Source organism: Phalaenopsis equestris, unplaced genomic scaffold (genome assembly GCF_001263595.1).
Source record: "Phalaenopsis equestris unplaced genomic scaffold, ASM126359v1 Scaffold000107, whole genome shotgun sequence".
NCBI lineage: Eukaryota > Viridiplantae > Streptophyta > Magnoliopsida > Asparagales > Orchidaceae > Phalaenopsis > Phalaenopsis equestris.
Window position 1 is genome coordinate 890,120 of NW_018164549.1, and position 18,325 is coordinate 908,444.

At 34.4% G+C, this 18,325-nt stretch overlaps 1 protein-coding gene across 1 annotated transcript; it reads left to right on the forward strand.

Moving 5' to 3' along the window:
• Positions 1-8,176: 8,176 nt before the first annotated feature.
• Positions 8,177-15,495, forward strand: LOC110020840 (thioredoxin-like 3-2, chloroplastic). The gene is made up of 5 exons (XM_020719099.1): positions 8,177-8,615; positions 12,686-12,760; positions 13,843-13,909; positions 15,131-15,148; positions 15,222-15,495. Exons 1-5 carry the CDS (start codon positions 8,263-8,265, stop codon positions 15,330-15,332), a joined length of 624 nt encoding a protein of 207 aa, XP_020574758.1. The 5' UTR covers positions 8,177-8,262; the 3' UTR covers positions 15,333-15,495.
• The last annotated feature ends 2,830 nt before the right edge of the window (positions 15,496-18,325 follow it).

The following is an 18,325-nucleotide window of genomic DNA, read 5'->3' on the forward strand; positions in this document are numbered from 1 at the left end:
TATATATATATATATATATTAGCACTTTACGTTTAAATCATTTAAATTGCATGTATAAAACGTATATATATTTGGGACTTTTACATACATACCACCCAATTCCTATGTATTTACATGTCTGACATGTAAGATTTTGCTTTTGTATTTTTCCATGACAAATATTTCATATCAAATAAAAATAGCACTATTTTAACTTTTTAAAGAGTGAAATATACATTTTCATAGGTAGATAAGGTGTCAAATATGTAAAATTTAAAGTTTAGTCGTTAGATATAAAAATACATGACTTGAGTGGTATGTAAATTTTCTGATATTTTTTGGGCTATATGTATACATATCACACACATTATATGTATTTACATATCTAACGCCTAAACTATATATTTACTGCCCAAATTTCTTATATATGTTGTGTGCTATTCACTAAGCTAGAGTGATTATTTGACATTTTAGAATTGCACAATGAACCAACATATACAAAAATTAAAAAAAGTCATGAAAGTGGTCACGAAGATTTTTTATGTGGAAGAACCTTGAAAATAGAACTAACCACGGTTCCTAAGTTAGGTAAAAAAATTAACTTTGTAATCAAGAGTACATATGTTAAATATGCTTCTAAATTACGGAATATTATACTACAAAAACTTAATCCCAATTTTATAATTGTAATTTGGCTACAAAATCAAGAATTGTGCAACAAAAACTATAATCGATGGCTATAACAACCATAACAGAGCTATCAAAAATGAAGTTAAAGTTTGTAACAGTTGTAGTTGACTATAAAAATAATTGGAATAACAGTCATAGTAGAGCAACCTAAACTGTAGTTGGAGTCTATTGTCATAGTTACCTATAACAATTGCTTGTGATGTTAGACAACTATTGGTGGTCGAAGCTTTAGTAGTCTAGTAGTTTGTTGCAATCTCAGGTGACTTCCACAACTACCTGCATTTTAAGAGTTAAGCTTTAGTAGTCCTCTCACTCTCTTATAATTTCTTTCTCTTTGAGTGAAGAATATATTTCTATTTATTGCTTTTTAGAGGAGCATCTTGAGAAATTGGACAATCTCCCAAAACATTTCATCTGATGATCAACATTGATTCTGTTGACCACATATACTTTTTTCACGATTTAAGTGTCTTAATGACATTGTAATTAAATTATCTCAGACTCGTTGGATTTGTCTCATAGAGTCGCCAATTTTGTTATAAGTAATGTCACATTTTGATATTGTTTTACTTTCAAATTGATACACCAAAGACTTTGAATATACTTCAATTGTTTGATCTATGCTAATTTGAACTCAAATTAGATCACTTTCAATGTCATTATGTTTGTTTTGTCAAGAAGCTCAGTTTGAACAAAAAAATGTTGAAATCGGAGCCTAATAATCTTGAATTTGAATTTAGAATGCTTCTTGCTCAAAATGCATAGAGATTCATGTCAGGTATTAAAACTTTGTTGAAGGCTCATCAATGTCACATCAAAAAAATATCACTTTCTTAACTTTTAAAAAAGAAAATATATCTTTTCAAACCTAGGTAAGGTGACATATATAGAAAAATTGAAGTTTAGATGTTAGAAACATAAATACATAAGCATTAAGTTATATGTATGTAAATCTTTTTCGGATTGCAAAATCAGCCCTCCTTTTAAGGGGTCGTATTACCTCCCTATTTGGGGTATGTTTGAGATAACTTTCAATATACTTTGTGTTTTAGACTATCACCATTATTTTATTTGGGGAATATCTTTCTAAAAATTTATCTAGTCAGAAGGTGTCATTTTCAACATGGCTTAAGGAGAAAATAGCTTTTGAGAGAATTGCTGGAAACTATATATATATATATATATATATATATATAGATTTATATATATATATTTCCACTAACTTTCTAAAAAGCTATTTTCTCCTTAATAAGTTCATAAATATTTGAACACATAATCTCTCAAGGTTAGCCATTTTTTTTCTTTTTTCTCGAACCCTAATTGAAGCTACTCCCGTCCTTCTCTCTTGGCTGCGTTAGAAGAATCATGAATGTAAGTTCTGTGAGCGATCCTTCACGCACGTGTGATCCTACTGCGAAAGTGAGCCTCTTTCTGTCTTCCTTCTGAATCCTAGTTGAAGCTTTCCCTTATTTATGGAATGTAACCTTTGCGAGCAAACCTTCTTACGCGTGCGTATTGAGATTAGATACTTGAATTAATTAAAGTTAATTTTAATTTAATGCTTAAACAGAAGAAGTTGATCAGTGTTTTTTATGCTGTAAAATTCTTAATTTACTTTTTTGGTAGCAGTATTAAAATCCTTAATCATATTTTGTATTGCAGGTTTCAGTGCTTGGTGTTTATGAAAGTCTACTTAGGTAAATATGAAGTGGCCTTATTTTAACATGTGACATAGGATTTTACTTAATTATTCATGAATTTTAAGATTAGCAAAAAGTTATAGTAACTGCATACTAAAAAATTCTCAAAAAAATCTTGAGCCATAGCTCAGTATAGTTTTGCCACACACATATAGAAATACAAGAGACTATGAGATACATCTTATGTGAAAAAAATTTTGGAAAGAAAAAAATTACGGGCTTGCACAGTCAAAACAATGATTCATAGAAAATTCAAAAAACAGAAGTTTAGTCTTCTCCTGAATTAGGGAGTACATTTTCAGGAAAAAAAAACAAAACATAGCTATATAGTAGTAGTTTGGCTACATCATTCATAGTTAGGCTACAACAAGTGTAATGGGTGGTTATGATAGTCGAGAGTTGCTACCAAAAACATAGTTGGTCATCACAACAAGCATGGTTAGGCTACATCGTATAATTGTAGTTTGATGCAATAATCATAGTTAGTGGCTACAACATTCGTGATTGGCTACAAAAGGCATAGTTGGTGGTTACAACATCATAGTTGGACTATAACAATTGTAGTTAGTTGCAACAGTCATAGTTGGTGGCTATAACAACCACCGGTAGTGATCGACAATTACTAGTAATTGTTGATTTTGTACTTCTCTTCATGGTTCACACTTCAGTTGAAAGCTTACCCTTCTCTTCTCCTCCATGTTCATGTGAAGAATGGGAGCCTATTTATAATTTTTGTGATGAACATTTTGATAAATTTAGCAAAAATCACAAAATACTCTATCAGAGGTCCATATATACTTATTCCTTCAGTCATATGTCATTCTTTCAACATTTAAGTGTCCTAAAAATAGCAAAATTGAGTGATCATATGTTCATTGGATTTTTTTCATTGTGTCACTCAATTTGACTATAAACATGTCAAATTTAAAAATTATTTAATTCTCCAATTAATGCTTCGAAGTTTTTTTTTATTACACTTTAAGTGCTTGATTTGGACTTATTTAAACTTGAATTTAATCACTTTTAGTATTATTGAGCTTGTATTGTTGAGATGCTAAGTATATACAACTATAACTTTGTTGAAATTATAGCTCGGATGATTTTAAATTTTAATATGAATAAATTTATACTCAAAATGCATTGAAATTTGTGCCTAATAATATAAATTTCTTGGTGACATATCAATGTTTGAGGACCCTAATCAAACTTGTCCCAATATTAAGAAGATGATAGTGTCTCATTATATTTGTATTGACGTTGCAATGCAATTTCTGGAAGTAGTGCTATCACATATTAATTAATTGTTTGATATTATTTTTGAGTTGTGAATTTTCTTGAGTATTGCCAGAGTAAATATTAATCTCAGTAAGGATATCAGTCATTAAAACAATGTTTTTACAACCAAGTTTTGTTTTAGCTCATTCTTTTCTATATTATTTTTTTCTTGAGGGAACGTTGGTTGAGAGTCAATTTTATCATGTTAAATGAAATTTAATAAATTATGTAAATTTAATACAATTAGATGCTCTCAAGAATGATGTTGTTTTCCTTTAATTTAACATTTATTTATCAAGCTATGAAGGCTATGAACAAACTCATTGATGTTCAATAGGATCATATTTTGAATAGTCCTCCACTTTGAAGGGAATAAAAATTCATAAAATTTCTTGTGAATGCAACTTAGAGTATATGATATGTACTTATCATAGAGGTGAACATCACCAAAAATATTTTTTTTCTGTTATCTCATAAAATGATATTAGCATGATTGTAACTATTTTAGATAAAGTAGATGATGCATCATTTGAAAGAGACTATATAAAATAGTATCTGTTAAGTTTGTATTGTAAAACAATTATAAGGACCCGTTCAAAAATTCTCAAAACAAATTTTTAAAAATTGATAATTTTATATGTTCTCATATTTTGGTACCTAGACAACAGTGAGATAAAAAAAATCAACAATCAATACAAGAAGAGACTAGATGGGAAAGCTCAAAAAATTCCAATAGATAACACTCTTGAGGCAATCAACATGCTCTCTATTTGGTTTTTGGGTCCTTAGCTATAATGTCAGACCATTCAAATTATTCAACCAAGAATAATCTATAAACATTTTTTTCTTAATTTGTTTCTTGATATGCTTCATCTTTTCCCAATAATTATGATTCTCACTAGAAAAAAAATAATACATAACTTAAAAATAAACTTATTTTGATTTCATCGTTGAGTTTATTTGATGGAGCCATGAATCAAGGATATTGGTTTATATAAGAAAAAATGATTTTTGAAGCTATATTTATAAAATTTAGTTAATGTTTTTCTGATTTGTTGGCCAATAATGAGATTTGGTGAATGGAGTTGTTATTGTAGGTATGTTAGATAGAAATGAATTTCAATATTGTTTTAAGCATACATTTTATCTCTTCCTTTGGTACAATGCTAGTAGATCTTCATTTTCTTGTAGCTCAAGTTTAAGTATTCCAACGAGGTGGGCTCTTTGGATACCAAAGTTATAAGAATATAGCAAAGTCTAATGAAAATATCACTAATGTGCTTTTGGACTTCACGGATGTAGCGTACTTCCATTAGTTTCTTCACCTCTTGCTGGATAGGCTCAGATAAAGTGGTGGTTGAATCCCCTAGCTTTTGCTTTATTGGTCGTACAGTGGGATCAATGTTTAGAAGATGGCATGCAATGTCTATGGGGCATTTCGACGGTGGACCGGGCGAAGACGTCCCAGTTTTCCTTGAGCGTTTGGATGAGAGTTGCCTTCGACCTGAAATCAAAACTTCACTGATTAGAAAGAATTCACCCATTTCTTCATTGGCAGTAGGGACTTGGATGGTATTTTCACAGGTGTCGAGACTGCCCTCCCTATGACTTGGAAGGTCAAGCGCCCCTTGCTCGACAGTGGTCACCACTCTAAGGTAAGACATTCTTAACTATTCCAGTTCTCCTCAGATGGTGACGAATTCTCCCTCTCCCAAAAAATTCAATGCAAAGTGGTAGGTTAAGGTCATCGCCCGAAAGTTGTTTGACAGTGGACGGTTGAAGATGACGTTATAAGTAGGCGAGGAATCGACTACTAGGAAGTCTTCAGACCTTGTAAATTGTCAATATTTATCTCTCTATATGACTAAAAGTGTGATTACCCCAAGGGCCTCCTTCTTTATCCTGAGAATCGGCGCCACCATCTGCTATATCTCTAGTTGGAGTTTATCAAATGCGACTTTACATAGGATGTTCATCGAGCTCCCTGTGTTGATGAGTATACTCCCCACCTGTTATTTATTGAGTAAAGCCTTAATAAAAATAACATAATTGTAAGGATTATCTCTTGCTTGCAGGTCTTTATCGGTGAACATGATAGGGGGTGCACTGTTCTTCGCGGGATAGGGGCAATGACACATAGGTCCTCCGATCAGACCCTTTTTAAATTCAATCAACGGGATGATTCACCTTACCCTCCTAGTATTTCCGGTAATATTCCTGCAATTCGGATGGTGTTGGCACAAGCTGGCTCTTTGTTTGCTCCGCCAGACAAGGCTTTTCCTTGTCTGTGTGTGACGACCTCGATAACCACAAACTCTTTCAGCTTTTCGGCCTTGTTAATTCCTCAACGAGGCCTTTAAGGTGTCAACATTCCTATATTTTGTAGCAGTGGTCACGATGATAGACACAAAATTTGTTAGTGTTTCAGGTGGAGCCTTCTGTTCTCATCGTCGTAGGCTTCTTGAAGTAATTTTTATCCTAGATGGCCTATACTAGCTCAACTAACAAGATTCTTACAGGGGTCAACTTGAGGGGCTCCTGCTGGGCCATTGGTTTTTCGTTATGTTGAATCATGCGCTGGTCAGGATAACGATGTCGTTTGTCGTAGTGATCATCAATTAGACGTCCTTTGCTGTGAGGCTCACCTTTGTAGCACGGACGAATAAGAGGTCAGAGGCTACTTTTACCTGCAAATCGCCATCTACCGACCCCCTTATCTGTGGTTAGGCATCTACAGTGATTTTCTTGGCCTCCTCTCAGTCATGGATCACTAATTCCTCAACAGCGATATGGTTGTTGGCCATGTTTCAAAATTTGGCCATCAAATTTGGCTCGCATAGTCCCATGGCATATTTAAATTGTTTGCTTTTAACATGTTTTATCAGGGAGGTTTGAGCAATTACAGGTTCAAGGTTTTGAATTTCTAGCATCTCCCACTAGAATCTTGCTATATACGAACGGAGGGTTTCTTCTTCCTTTTGCCTAACTTGGAGGAGAGATCGTGACTTCTTCCGTGGCTTTTGTGTGCTAACAAAATGGGACGTGAAAAATCCTTTGAATTCACTAAAGAAGGGGATTATTTCTGTCGAGAGAGCATTGAATCAACAAAGCACCAACTTCGTCGACGTGGTGTGGAATATACGACATTTGAACGCGTTGGTGATCTTGAGAATGCCAATGGCTGACTCAAAAGTGGCTACGTGGTCGGTTGGGTTTGTAAGACCTTTGTAGGTGTCGAGGTTGGGGTCTTAAATTTTTCAGGTGATTTAGCTTGAAATATTTGTCTAGAAAAAAGCATTCTTTGTGTGGCAGACAACAATTTGTATGGTGCGATGCTTTTCCATTATGATTGATCCATCACTATCTTGGTAGTGAGAGTTGTTTCCACCATCTTCCTCTGGCTGAGATTGTCGGTTGTTAGGCCTCGACCCATCTCATTTACCGTTTGGTTCAACATGGTTATCTTTGTGGGGATTTTGGTTTTGTTGGTTCTAGTCTCCTTTAGCCAGGGCTTTTTAGAGGGCACTCATCAGATGTTCTCTCATTTTTAGTATTAACTGTTCCTTCAACTCCATTACTTGTTGCCGGACTATCTTCCTCGTGCTATCCACTCTACAAATTGATTTTGTGTTTCTTGAGTGACTGCCTTGCAGTTGCGCTGTGCTCCTCGTCATGTTGGAGGCATGGGTCCCATGCTCATCATACCTTTTAAAGTGTTGAACCCAAAAAAATATGGAATCCCGTCCAAGGAATAGAGTACAGATGGGATGATAAGGATTGAACAATAAAATGAGCTTTATTGTTTGCCTCTTTATCGTAATGTGTCTCCTATTTATAGGTATATAAGGTCTGTTAAGTACACAATTACCTTAATGCTCTCTCTATATAAGAGATCTTAGGGGTACAAGAGTCATTTGCCCAATACAACAATAAAGTAATATCAATGAAGTCGACTCTGGCTTGAGTATCAATTTGTTGAATAACTTGATCTGTTGACTGGTCATGACCCATTTTGGCTGGGGACCCACCTTATTTGTCATGCTGCATACCCTTGCTTTGAGATTCTGTCACCCCAAACCGGTCATACAAATGAATCATTGGCTGTTTGGACCTCATTAACTCTTAAGAGGAGGGATGCATAATAGGTATACGAAAAAATATTACATACAGATGAGATATATGTGAAATTGATGATATTGTGAAATTGATGATATTATGGCGATATAAGAATGAAATTGGAATTATAACGAATAGTCTGTTTGGGGCAGCTGTAGTTTATTGAATAATCTGCTGATAAGCTGATTAAAAATAATCCGCGGTGGCAATTATAAATTTTCATTTTTTGGAAAAGTCAGATCATTGTCAATAAACTCCCACCGCACCTAGATAGTTGCGGTGTGAAAATGCTATTTTCTACATTTTGAAAATACATAAATTGCCAAAAACAAAATTTACACAAACAGTTAGGTGCATTTTTAAAATACCACCGCACCAAATAACTGCGCCCAAAGTCCTATATCACCTCAATAAAATCCAATTCGGCGGCGTACCACATACGCTCGTTAGATTGACAAACGGCCAGGGCCTCCGAGGCGGTTTCGGTTCGGTCCAAATTGCGATGGCTACGGCTCTGCCGTCTGCCTACATCTCTCCATCTCCCTCGCCGCCGGTTGCTGACAGAGGTGGTGTCATTCTTATTCCCCTCCGTCGTCGTCTTGAACTCACGCGGTCCTCGCCCGCTTTCTCTTCGATCTCTACCCTCCATTTCTCCCCACTTTTTCGATCTAGGTCTCGAAGGACGGACGCAGCGTCTGCCGCTTGGAGTAGCTTGGAGGAAGTGCAGCTCCTTGGGGATCAGTTCGATGACGATGCGCCCTCGTCGATCGAGCTTCTGCCAATCAACAGTGAGGAGCAGTTCGATCGGATCATTGGAGAGGCCCAGCGGCTTGATGAATCATTGATCATCCTCTGGTTTTCTTGATAACTCTTGTTGTTCGTTTTTCGGTTCAAATTCTTTAGAATAATAAAATTGACATTTGTATGAACAGCCTAGGACTGAGTAATTCAAAACAAATGAAAAAAGTGATGATTTCTGATTCGAATTATACTTTTTCATACTTAAACAATATTTATTTCTAATTGCATGCACCGAATGATAGAATCTGGTAAACTTATCGTTTTTCAAAACTAGCCCGACGAACGCTTCTAATGTGGTTCTTTGTAAAGTATGATAGTAGTTTTCAAAGTTTTACAGAAAAATAAAGATTACGTTGTGAATGAGAGCAATTATCTTAGCAATGGTGTTAAAAGTTTCAGAATTTATCATTTCTTTGCCTCGATTCACTGAAATCCTGATAGAGCTTATTATAAAAGCTGTATTAATGCTAGAATTTTCTTATGAAATCTTGGCACACAAATCAGGTATACCTTTGGTAAAAATGCCGTTATTTTACGAAAAGCTCTACTATTAATACATAAATCCAAAATCCTTACCATGTTAATATCATGACTAACTTATCTCTAGTCACCCGTGTGGCTTTATCGCTCCTCCTTGGCACTAAATCAACATATCCCTCACAACAAATGGGCTTGTAAGTACAAAACACTCTAAAGAGAAGAGTATGAAGAAATATTGGAGAAATGAACACTTTACTAAGAAAGAAAGATTGCAACACTTGAATGTTTGGAAACATGGAAGATTTTCTTGGATGTTTCCTTTCTTGGATGGTTACAAATGAGGGGTGGGGCTCCTATTTATAGTCCTCTCCAAGACTAAGAGAACATTATAGATTACATTAGAATATACTAATTTCTAGATAGTTCTACATTATTCTTTATATTTACATTATTCTAGAACTTCTCAGAATATTTTAGAATCCTCTTGAAGCTTGCTACTTTCAGCATATTTCTAGAATTATGTGGAATCTTCTAGAATTCTTTGAAATATTTTCCTTCTTTCTAGTTTTTTCTAGAATACCGTGGAATCTTCTAGAGTCCCCTAGATTGCTCTCTGCATTCTGAGCTTCTCTAGAATCTTTCTTTCCTATGTTTAGCTAGCTACTTATTCTTGAAGATGGCGGAGCGTGACAATCTCCCCCGCTTAAGCTCGCAATGCCCTCATTGCGACTTCCCCTTGGCATTCGAGCCAACTTGCTTTGTTTGCTCTTGGAAAACTTAGGTTTTTCCTTAGTGATATGGGGGAGGGGTTCCATGCAGTGAGACTTCATGATTGGCAGCTTAGTCCTTGGCTTCAGCCTAATCGGATGATTTTTCTCCCTCATTGGCGGTAGTTATTTAAGAACCTCCACCACTTCCATTGACACCTTCTTGGGCCTTCACTTCTTCATTGGAGTCGTGAAGAACAACAAAGTAACTCCTCTTTTCTTTTGGAATGACCTCTTTGATTTGGATGGTTGATAACAATTTGATTTTCTGCTTGTTAGCCCTTATTATCGGTACCAAGCAAGCTTGATTCTCTTCCATGATGCACTTGCTATTGGCGTAGGGTATTGGGAATGCTCTTGCTTGATCCAAGAAGTTCATCCCTAGAACAACTTTAAAATCATCTATCAGAATGACAAAGAAGTATAAGATACTTGATCACGCTCCAATATTGGTCTTTACTCCCCTGACTATTACATGGATTGACCTTACTTTTGAATTGACCACCTTGATGGAGAGTCCTCCTTCAGTCATTCGAAAACCTAATCTCTTTGCTTCATCGGCGGAGATGAAGTTATGGGAAGCACCCGTGTCCACTATTACTCTATTAGTCTTCCCACCTATTACCATCTCCACAAAGAGTAACCCCTTTGCTTGGGGCTTTGCTGGAGCTTGCATTCCATTCAGCAGTTTTTAGACCCCACTTATGCTGCCATATCTTCACCTTCTTTCTTTTGATGGCTTGCAGGGAGAAAGTTCAGAGCCTTCTTTTGAGGGTAGTCCCTTGCCCAATGAAGTCCTCCACAAAGAAAACAGTTGTGTGGTTTCATTTTGTTATTAGACTTCTCATTTTCTTTTGCCTTGGATGGGGTCGATTCGCGACGACTCTCCTCCTTATATTAATCTTTGTCTTCCCCCTCTTTGATGTATGTACTCTTCTTATCCTTTGGCTTTGTGGACTCTCTTGAGTAATCAACTAGGCTTTTGGTGACCGCAATGACAGTGGCAAGATCTTGCACTCCGCGCCTCCTAAGCTCAGTCTTTGCCCACTGTTGGAGTCCATCCATGAAGTTGAAAAGAACATCCTTGTCAGATATGTCAGGAGTTCAATAACCAAGCTTGTGAACTCCCTATTATATTCACGAATCGATCTTCTTGTTTGAGCCTTCACAATCAGCTTTAGCCTCATCCCCCACATTCTCGAGATAGAATTGTCTTTTTAGCTCTCTCTTGAAATCATTAAATGTGGATATGGTGCACATACTTTTCTCAATATCTCCCCGCCTTCTTCTCCATCACAACATAGTGATGTCTGAGAGATAAAGAGTTGCAAATTGTATTTTTGTCTCTTTACCCGTGATTCTTATCGCCCCGAAATATTGTTGAAGTCCTCATAAGAAGTTATCCATTTTCTTCATGTTGCGAGCTTCTCCAAAACTCTTTGGTTTTGGAATTTCAATCCTCTTAGCTTCAAAAGTATGGTGGTTGGTGGGTGTTGCTAGCGCTTTCTTGCATAGCGAGATGTCTCAATGCATTCCTCCAAGTTAGCATGCACGCCACTCACCTCTTCCTCATAGGCTCTTTGTACCTCCTGGAGCTCCCCCATCAAAGCCTCTCGCATATTAGACATTTGGTCCCTTAAAGACTCCTCCAGTTAAAGCATCGTATCTTTGATCGTCGAATGGATTGTGATGTCCTCCTCCTCGAGTCCATCAACCTTTTGGCCAAGATCTTCTATCTGAGCTTCCATTTCATTCATTGACTCCTCCACCCGAGCAAGATGCGAATCAAAGTCGTGCATGATCTCCTTGGACCTCCATGTGGTTTGGATGCAACTAGATCTCGTTGCTCTTGACGGCCTCGCTCTTGTTGAGATGATTCCACATTAGTGGCTTCAGACTCTATTACGTGCTCTTTTATGCTCTTTGTCAAACATTCAAAACTAGGCTCTGATATCAACTATCACGGACTAACTTATCTTTAGTCACCCGTGCGGCTTTAGCGTTCTTTCTTCCCACTAAATTAGTCCATCCCTCACAACATTTGGGCTTGTAAGCACAAAACACTTTAAGGAGAAGTGTGGGGAGAAGTATTGGAGAAAGGAACATTTCATTAATAAAGAAAAATTACAACACTTGAATGCTTGGAAGCTTGGAAGCTTGGAAGGTTTTCTTCGATGCTTCCTTTCTTGGATGGTTACAAATGAGGGGAGGGACTCCTATTTATAGTCCTCTCCAAGACTAAGGGAACATTCTAGGTTACATTAGAATTCACTAATTTCTAGATAGTTCTACATTATTCTTTACATATACATGATTCTAGAACTTTTCAGAATATTCTAAAATTCTCTTGAAGCTTGCTACTTTCAACATATTTATGGAATTATGTGGAACCTTTTAGAATTCTTTAGAATATTCTCCTTCTTTCTAGTTTTTTGCTAGAATGCCGTGGAATCTTCTACAGTCCCTTGAATTGCTCTCTACACTCCAGGCTTCTCTAGAAATTTTCTTTCACATGTTTAGCTTGCCAAATATTCTTGAAGATGGTGAAGCGTGACGTTAAGTTTTTAAGAAAATTTGACGAACATGTCATCATTAGTTGGTCTTATAACTACTTTAGATCAATAATTATTCTTATTCATAAAATTTTAAAATTGTTTTTTCACTTTCAGAAAATGTCAAATTATGAGCAGTTTTATAGAAATCTCCCATAAAGATCGGTGGTGCATATCATTTGGCTATTTTGCAGTTTAATAATTCATGATTATCTGACCTAAGTTACCGGTTTAAGAACTTGATGCAAGTTAATGAGTTAAGTTATCTGAATCTGTTTCATAGTTCTTTATACATTTTGGTGTTTAAGTCTAATTTTTGATATAGGATGGCGAATTGGTGCAGAAAATGCATTTATTTGAAGCCGAAGTTGGAGAAACTTGCCGCTGATTACTATCCGAGGTCAGAGAACAACTTTTTTTTTCTTGGCATTTATTTCATGTTGGCATGTGTGACTTCTAGGTCTTTTTCATAACATGAGGCTCTCCACTGCTTTCCGTTTCAAAAAATGTCCTTTCTTCATTTGATGAGTTGGTTGGTTATTAAAAATCTCCATTATTTTGCCAATTTGAGCCATAACTTCCATCAAACTTTAAACGGAGGCTTTTGTAAGAAATAGTTTTTAATTGACTTCTTTTAAAAGGAGAACCCTAACCAAACAAAGCTTTTGGTTAGGTAAGCTTGTATTAGATAGTGTCCTACTCTTGAAAGTAGGGAAACGTTTAAAATATCACTTTGTTGAATTCAAATTTGTACGCGAATGACACTAAAACTTAACTAACAAGAAATACAGTACATTAAGCTTAGTAGTAAAGAGGTGGAGAGAGAATCTAGAGTAAGTTTTGTAGTTTTTGTAGATTGGGAAAAGGACAACACTTTCAGTATAAATGATTTGATATGTCAACCTTTGTATGACCCCTTATTTATATGTTGGTTCTAGGCTCCAAGACATTAAAGGTTACATTTTGGCAACTAGGTCTAGGCCGTTCTTAGGCTAAGTATAAATATTGGCAGGCAAGTCCGTTACGACTTTGGCAAATACTTCATTGGGCTGGCAAGTTTATCATGATCTAGTTGAGTTTACTTCGGTTCTAGTGAGTTCTTCACGACCTTGGCAAGTCTACCATTGTTTCAGCGAGCTCATTGTATCCTCAATTCAAATATTGAGCCAATTGAGTCTATTTGATAATTTATGAAAAGAGGAATGCTTTTTACACAGTCAATATATGATCTACACATCTGCTCAAATGACTTTATAATGAAAATATGCTTGTTTTATGGGTTAGTGGCCAGCATCTCATCTTTCATTATACTGAGTCGAGATCATGTCGAAGTATTTTACTTTATTATATGAAATAATATTTCAATATCATCAAAATTAGAATTTGTTAATGTTTGTAATACTTCATTAAATCTTTACTACTTTAATATTCCACTCCAATATCATAAATTTTTAAGCTCTGTAAAACTATATTGTGATGCAGAATCCATTTCTACAGTGTTGATGTGAACAGTGTACCTCAGAGGCTTGTTAATCGTGCTGGAATCATAGTGAGTTTGAATCCTTTATTCTGATATATTAAAGCTGTGTGTTTTACAATGATAGCAACACCATTCGCAGTTTCTCTGGTTGAATCTTGAGGGTTTGTGGTGAATTATTCCTATTTTTTTTGTGCTGCATTATTTTGCCTGAACTCGGGACCCTAATATCACACTTTACATTTATGAAAACTTCGGCTGAGATGGCTTCACTTGATTCAATTTTATTGAAATTCAAATAAACCTGGGAAGCGACTAACTTCAAGTTTTGTGTTTTTACCAACAGTAGGTTAGAAATCAATACTACTTGGTTGTTGTGACACCAGCATAACCCTGGAAAGCAAATTGATATTTGGAAAGTGTTGTATTTTTGTTGTAATTTCTTTGATTCAAAAGAGAAAATTACTTTGTAAAGATTTTTACCTAGTAATAGTATTGTCATCGAACATGCACATTATTAAAATAGTATGACTTTTTTGTTTATGTCGGGTTTCTAGATCACCCACTGTAAATGGCTAGCAAAATGACAGGATTCGAAGGTATGCTTTAGACACCACCAAATTTACAAAGCTAGAAATTTTACAATGCAAGAAAAGATCTTACTTATTTCAAATACTTTGATATGCCATTAAAACTATTAGAATTTTTTGGCAAATGTGTGGCTGTTGTGCTAAATCACAAATCCTAACATGTGAGATCTTCCTAGAGATATTAGTGGGAGCTATTGAATAGCAATAACTACGCAAAGACTGATATAGTCAATGGATATATATACTAATGGTGTACGGATCTTAGCCTTGGTGGAAAATAAAAACTTTGTTCAAATAGTGCTCTACTTTATTGGGAAATTTACATACATGTCACACAATTCTTATGTATTTACATATCTAATATCCAATGTTTGATATTTACATTATAACAGATTGAGGTTATAAACCTATGCAGAAAAAGATGTATTTCAGCCTTAAGAAGTCAGAGTGCTATTTTTGATGTTATGTTTAAGATTTGGATGGTATACATGTAAATAGAAAGGTTTAAGTGTTAGATATATAAAAATATAGAAATTATGTGGCATTTATGTAAATCCCCCTGCTTTATTTTGCTAATGCTCAGCCCTATTGTGTATTCATATTTAGCAGTATACTTTTGTCTTTTTTATGAAGTACTTTTACGTGTTCCATACTGACTCTTTCTCCATCATGTATGGATCTTAAACTGCAAAAACTTGAGCAGAAGATGCCGACTATACAGGCAAGTCTGTGAACTCTTGATTGTTCATAATGTTACTGAATCGTATCCATCCTAATCTCTGTGCATGCTGCAGCTATGGAAGGATTCTGAAAAAAAAGCTGAGATTATTGGCGGACACAAGGCATGGTTGGTGGTCAATGAAATTCGTCAGATGATAGATGATGAGAATCTGTCTGTCCTTTGACCATGCTAAAATTGGAGATAAGCTTTTCTTCTTATTGAGCAAATTATAGTCCAAGCTTAGCACACATAAATCCAATTTTATGATTAGGAGGGTATAAACTGCTTGCACGGTATAGAGTTTGCTGGACACTAATGAAATAAAATTTAAATTAAATTGTCGTATATTATTTGTTGGTCATCACAATTTTCTATTGTTACGCATCGGGTCCGAAAGAAGATACACCCCGACAACGCAAGACATTGTGGAATGAATTGAATCGTTTCTGTATTTTCAAAAGAAAAAAAAAAGCAAATATTAAATGGAATAGAGTGAAATATAAATTTTATTCCATAATTAAAGAAAATAAAAAATTGACTGAATCAAAATTAAAATGACAACAAGTAACTACTTAGAACCAAAAAGGAACATGCAATAGCTAAACTAAATACTGAGAAAAATACCAAAAAATGAAATTCAAAACTGCCAAATATGCTCCGGTGCAGAACATCCTGCTGGTGGCGGAATAAAACTTGTTATGCAAAATATCAAAAGTGAGTTTGACAAACAAATTGTATATAACAATTATTTATTAAAGCACAAATACAAGGAAAATGAGAAATAGTATGAACAATAATAAGGTTGATTACTACGATCATAAATAATATCTTAGAAAGCAAGATTGTTGTAAACGTTTAACATGCTTATTCTAAATAAACATGCAATCATTTTGAATCAAATTTTTTATTTTTTTGGTTTTTTATTATAATAAGTTTTAACAGACACCGTGAAACTGAGAATGCCAATATTAACTCAAGGAAATCCAATGATTTTTTTCTAGAGTCGTCACTGTATTTGCTCGTCGGCCTGACTAACTAGTATTCCAATGGGTTCTACTGTCTATATACTATCATACATGAGCATGTTAAAATTTTCACATGTATAATATGTAAATAATATGATATTTCACACAGACTTATAATATGACAGATGCAAATTCATATAAATACAGAATAAGAAAATATCATAATTACAAGATTAACTCAATTATACAATAAATTTTCAAGCAATAAATTAAGATAAGTGGTTACTTAATTATAAGCAATAAATGAAACCTATATATAAAAAAATGAGATGAAGTCTCACAAACATGTAAAATGGTTATGAATATACTGTAACTAACAAGAATTAACACTCCTAACTATGAAGAGTACGTTTATCTTCTAATAAAAGTAGCTAGTTACCTTGATGCTATAAACTCAATACTTTTAAGTATTCCGACGATTCAACTAGCGTTGAGTGGCGATCTTACACACGACTGAGTCCTAAAAATTAATTATACATATAAATTTAAAATAATGATTAAAAGAAATAACAAATCATAATTTTATTTAATCTAAATTTTCTTAATAATAATAGTTAAATGTGTGTGTGTTATTTCTCCTTTTTCACGTAACTATTTTCTATTCATTGCTGAAGTTAAATTTTTAGTGTATTCTTCAATAAACCAATGAACAAAAGAAATAACTGGGTTTTCCTGATTATTTCGGTTGTTTAGACCATCAAAAAATAGTTTGAAAATAATTTTCTTTTCATTTTTTTGTGGTAAATTTATGGTACCATTGTCTAAATTTTTTTATATTTTAGTTTTTTAAAATCTCTAATTAAGATTTATTTATTTATACTTATTCCTAACTAAAGTTCATTTCAGAAGAAGCGGGAGGATAATTTTCTCTCACATGATGTAATATCTGATTGCTGTTCATTTGATAATATTTAGATTTTTCATCAGACTTTCTAATGAATGTTCTTCCATTGAAGAAATAGGGGGTAAACTAATTCCTGAAAGAGTCATAAATCTTCTAAGATTAAATCTTACTACAACTTCTTCTTCAGATGGTTGAATTTTTTTGGTCAATAGCTTGATTAAGTATCAAATTTGGAGGGACTGCTATAGTTAATGACTATTATTCTGGGAATGAACTTTTATTTAATCTAATTGTTCTATTTGTAGTAATATTTAATACTAACAAATTAATTTTAATTATTGTTGTTTTTTTAGTAGTTGAATATTTTTCATAACTCTAGGACATAAGGTGTTCATTATCTTAAAATGACTGTAAATGAGAGCTATTTTCTCTGATCCAGTGTATAACTGGATTTGAAGTTTAATTTTTTCAAATAGATTTAAATCTGTTAAAGAGAGACAGAAATTTGGAAACATATTAAAATAAATTGAGCTGTGACATAAATTAGTTTCAATAACTTTCATGAGAGAATTTACCACAAAAAATAGATGCATTTAATTCTTTTAACATTAAAGGTTTGAATGCAATTTGAACTAAACCAGTATGATTATATTTATATTCTTGTAAATAATTTTTTTGCATATTTTTATGATTTATTAGATTTATTATTTTTTCATTTTCATCTATAGAGATTAATTGTCCAACTGATTAGATTTTTTCTTTGAAATCAAATGTGCCTATTTTATATATCAAAGTTTTTATCAATTTTGAGAATTGTTCAATTATTCAAATTCTTTTCATTAAATGGATATTCTTATATTGGCTATGAGTCGTTAATCATTTGAGACTGTGAGAGACTTACTCTCTGCTATGTGATTTAGCAAGAGCTTAGAAAGCGTCGAGATGTTTCCTATGAAGTAAACCATCCTTTGATAGCCCTGTGCTAGTTATCACTCATTTGCAACCAGAACTCCTTGGATCAAAAGTATATTTGGGCAACCCTCAAGATAATTAACCAAGTGAGATACGTCTCCTTGGGAGCACTATGGACCCCAGAACAGACAAACACACCTGAATATCTGGTTGTGGGTAGCTTTCTTAGGCATTCTTTCGCAGATATTTGGCGCAAGCTGTTTCGATCCGATTTTATTTGAACATGCATGCTTGACTTATTATCGCGAGGTTTGCCGCACGAAAGTTCTCCGCATTCTTTCTCTTGTTTGTCTGCCTTTGTCGTACATGTTTTTCCAGTTTCTCACTTTCTTGATC

Bases quoted from the DNA above. Each gene is read 5' to 3' on its own strand.
- LOC110020840 (XM_020719099.1), top strand. From the start codon at position 8,263: ATGGCTACGGCTCTGCCGTCTGCCTACATCTCTCCATCTCCCTCGCCG. The intron at 8,616-12,685 runs GTTTTCTTGATA...TTTTTGATATAG, and splicing joins GAATCATTGATCATCCTCTG to GATGGCGAATTGGTGCAGAA. The intron at 12,761-13,842 runs GTCAGAGAACAA...ATTGTGATGCAG, and splicing joins GCCGCTGATTACTATCCGAG to AATCCATTTCTACAGTGTTG.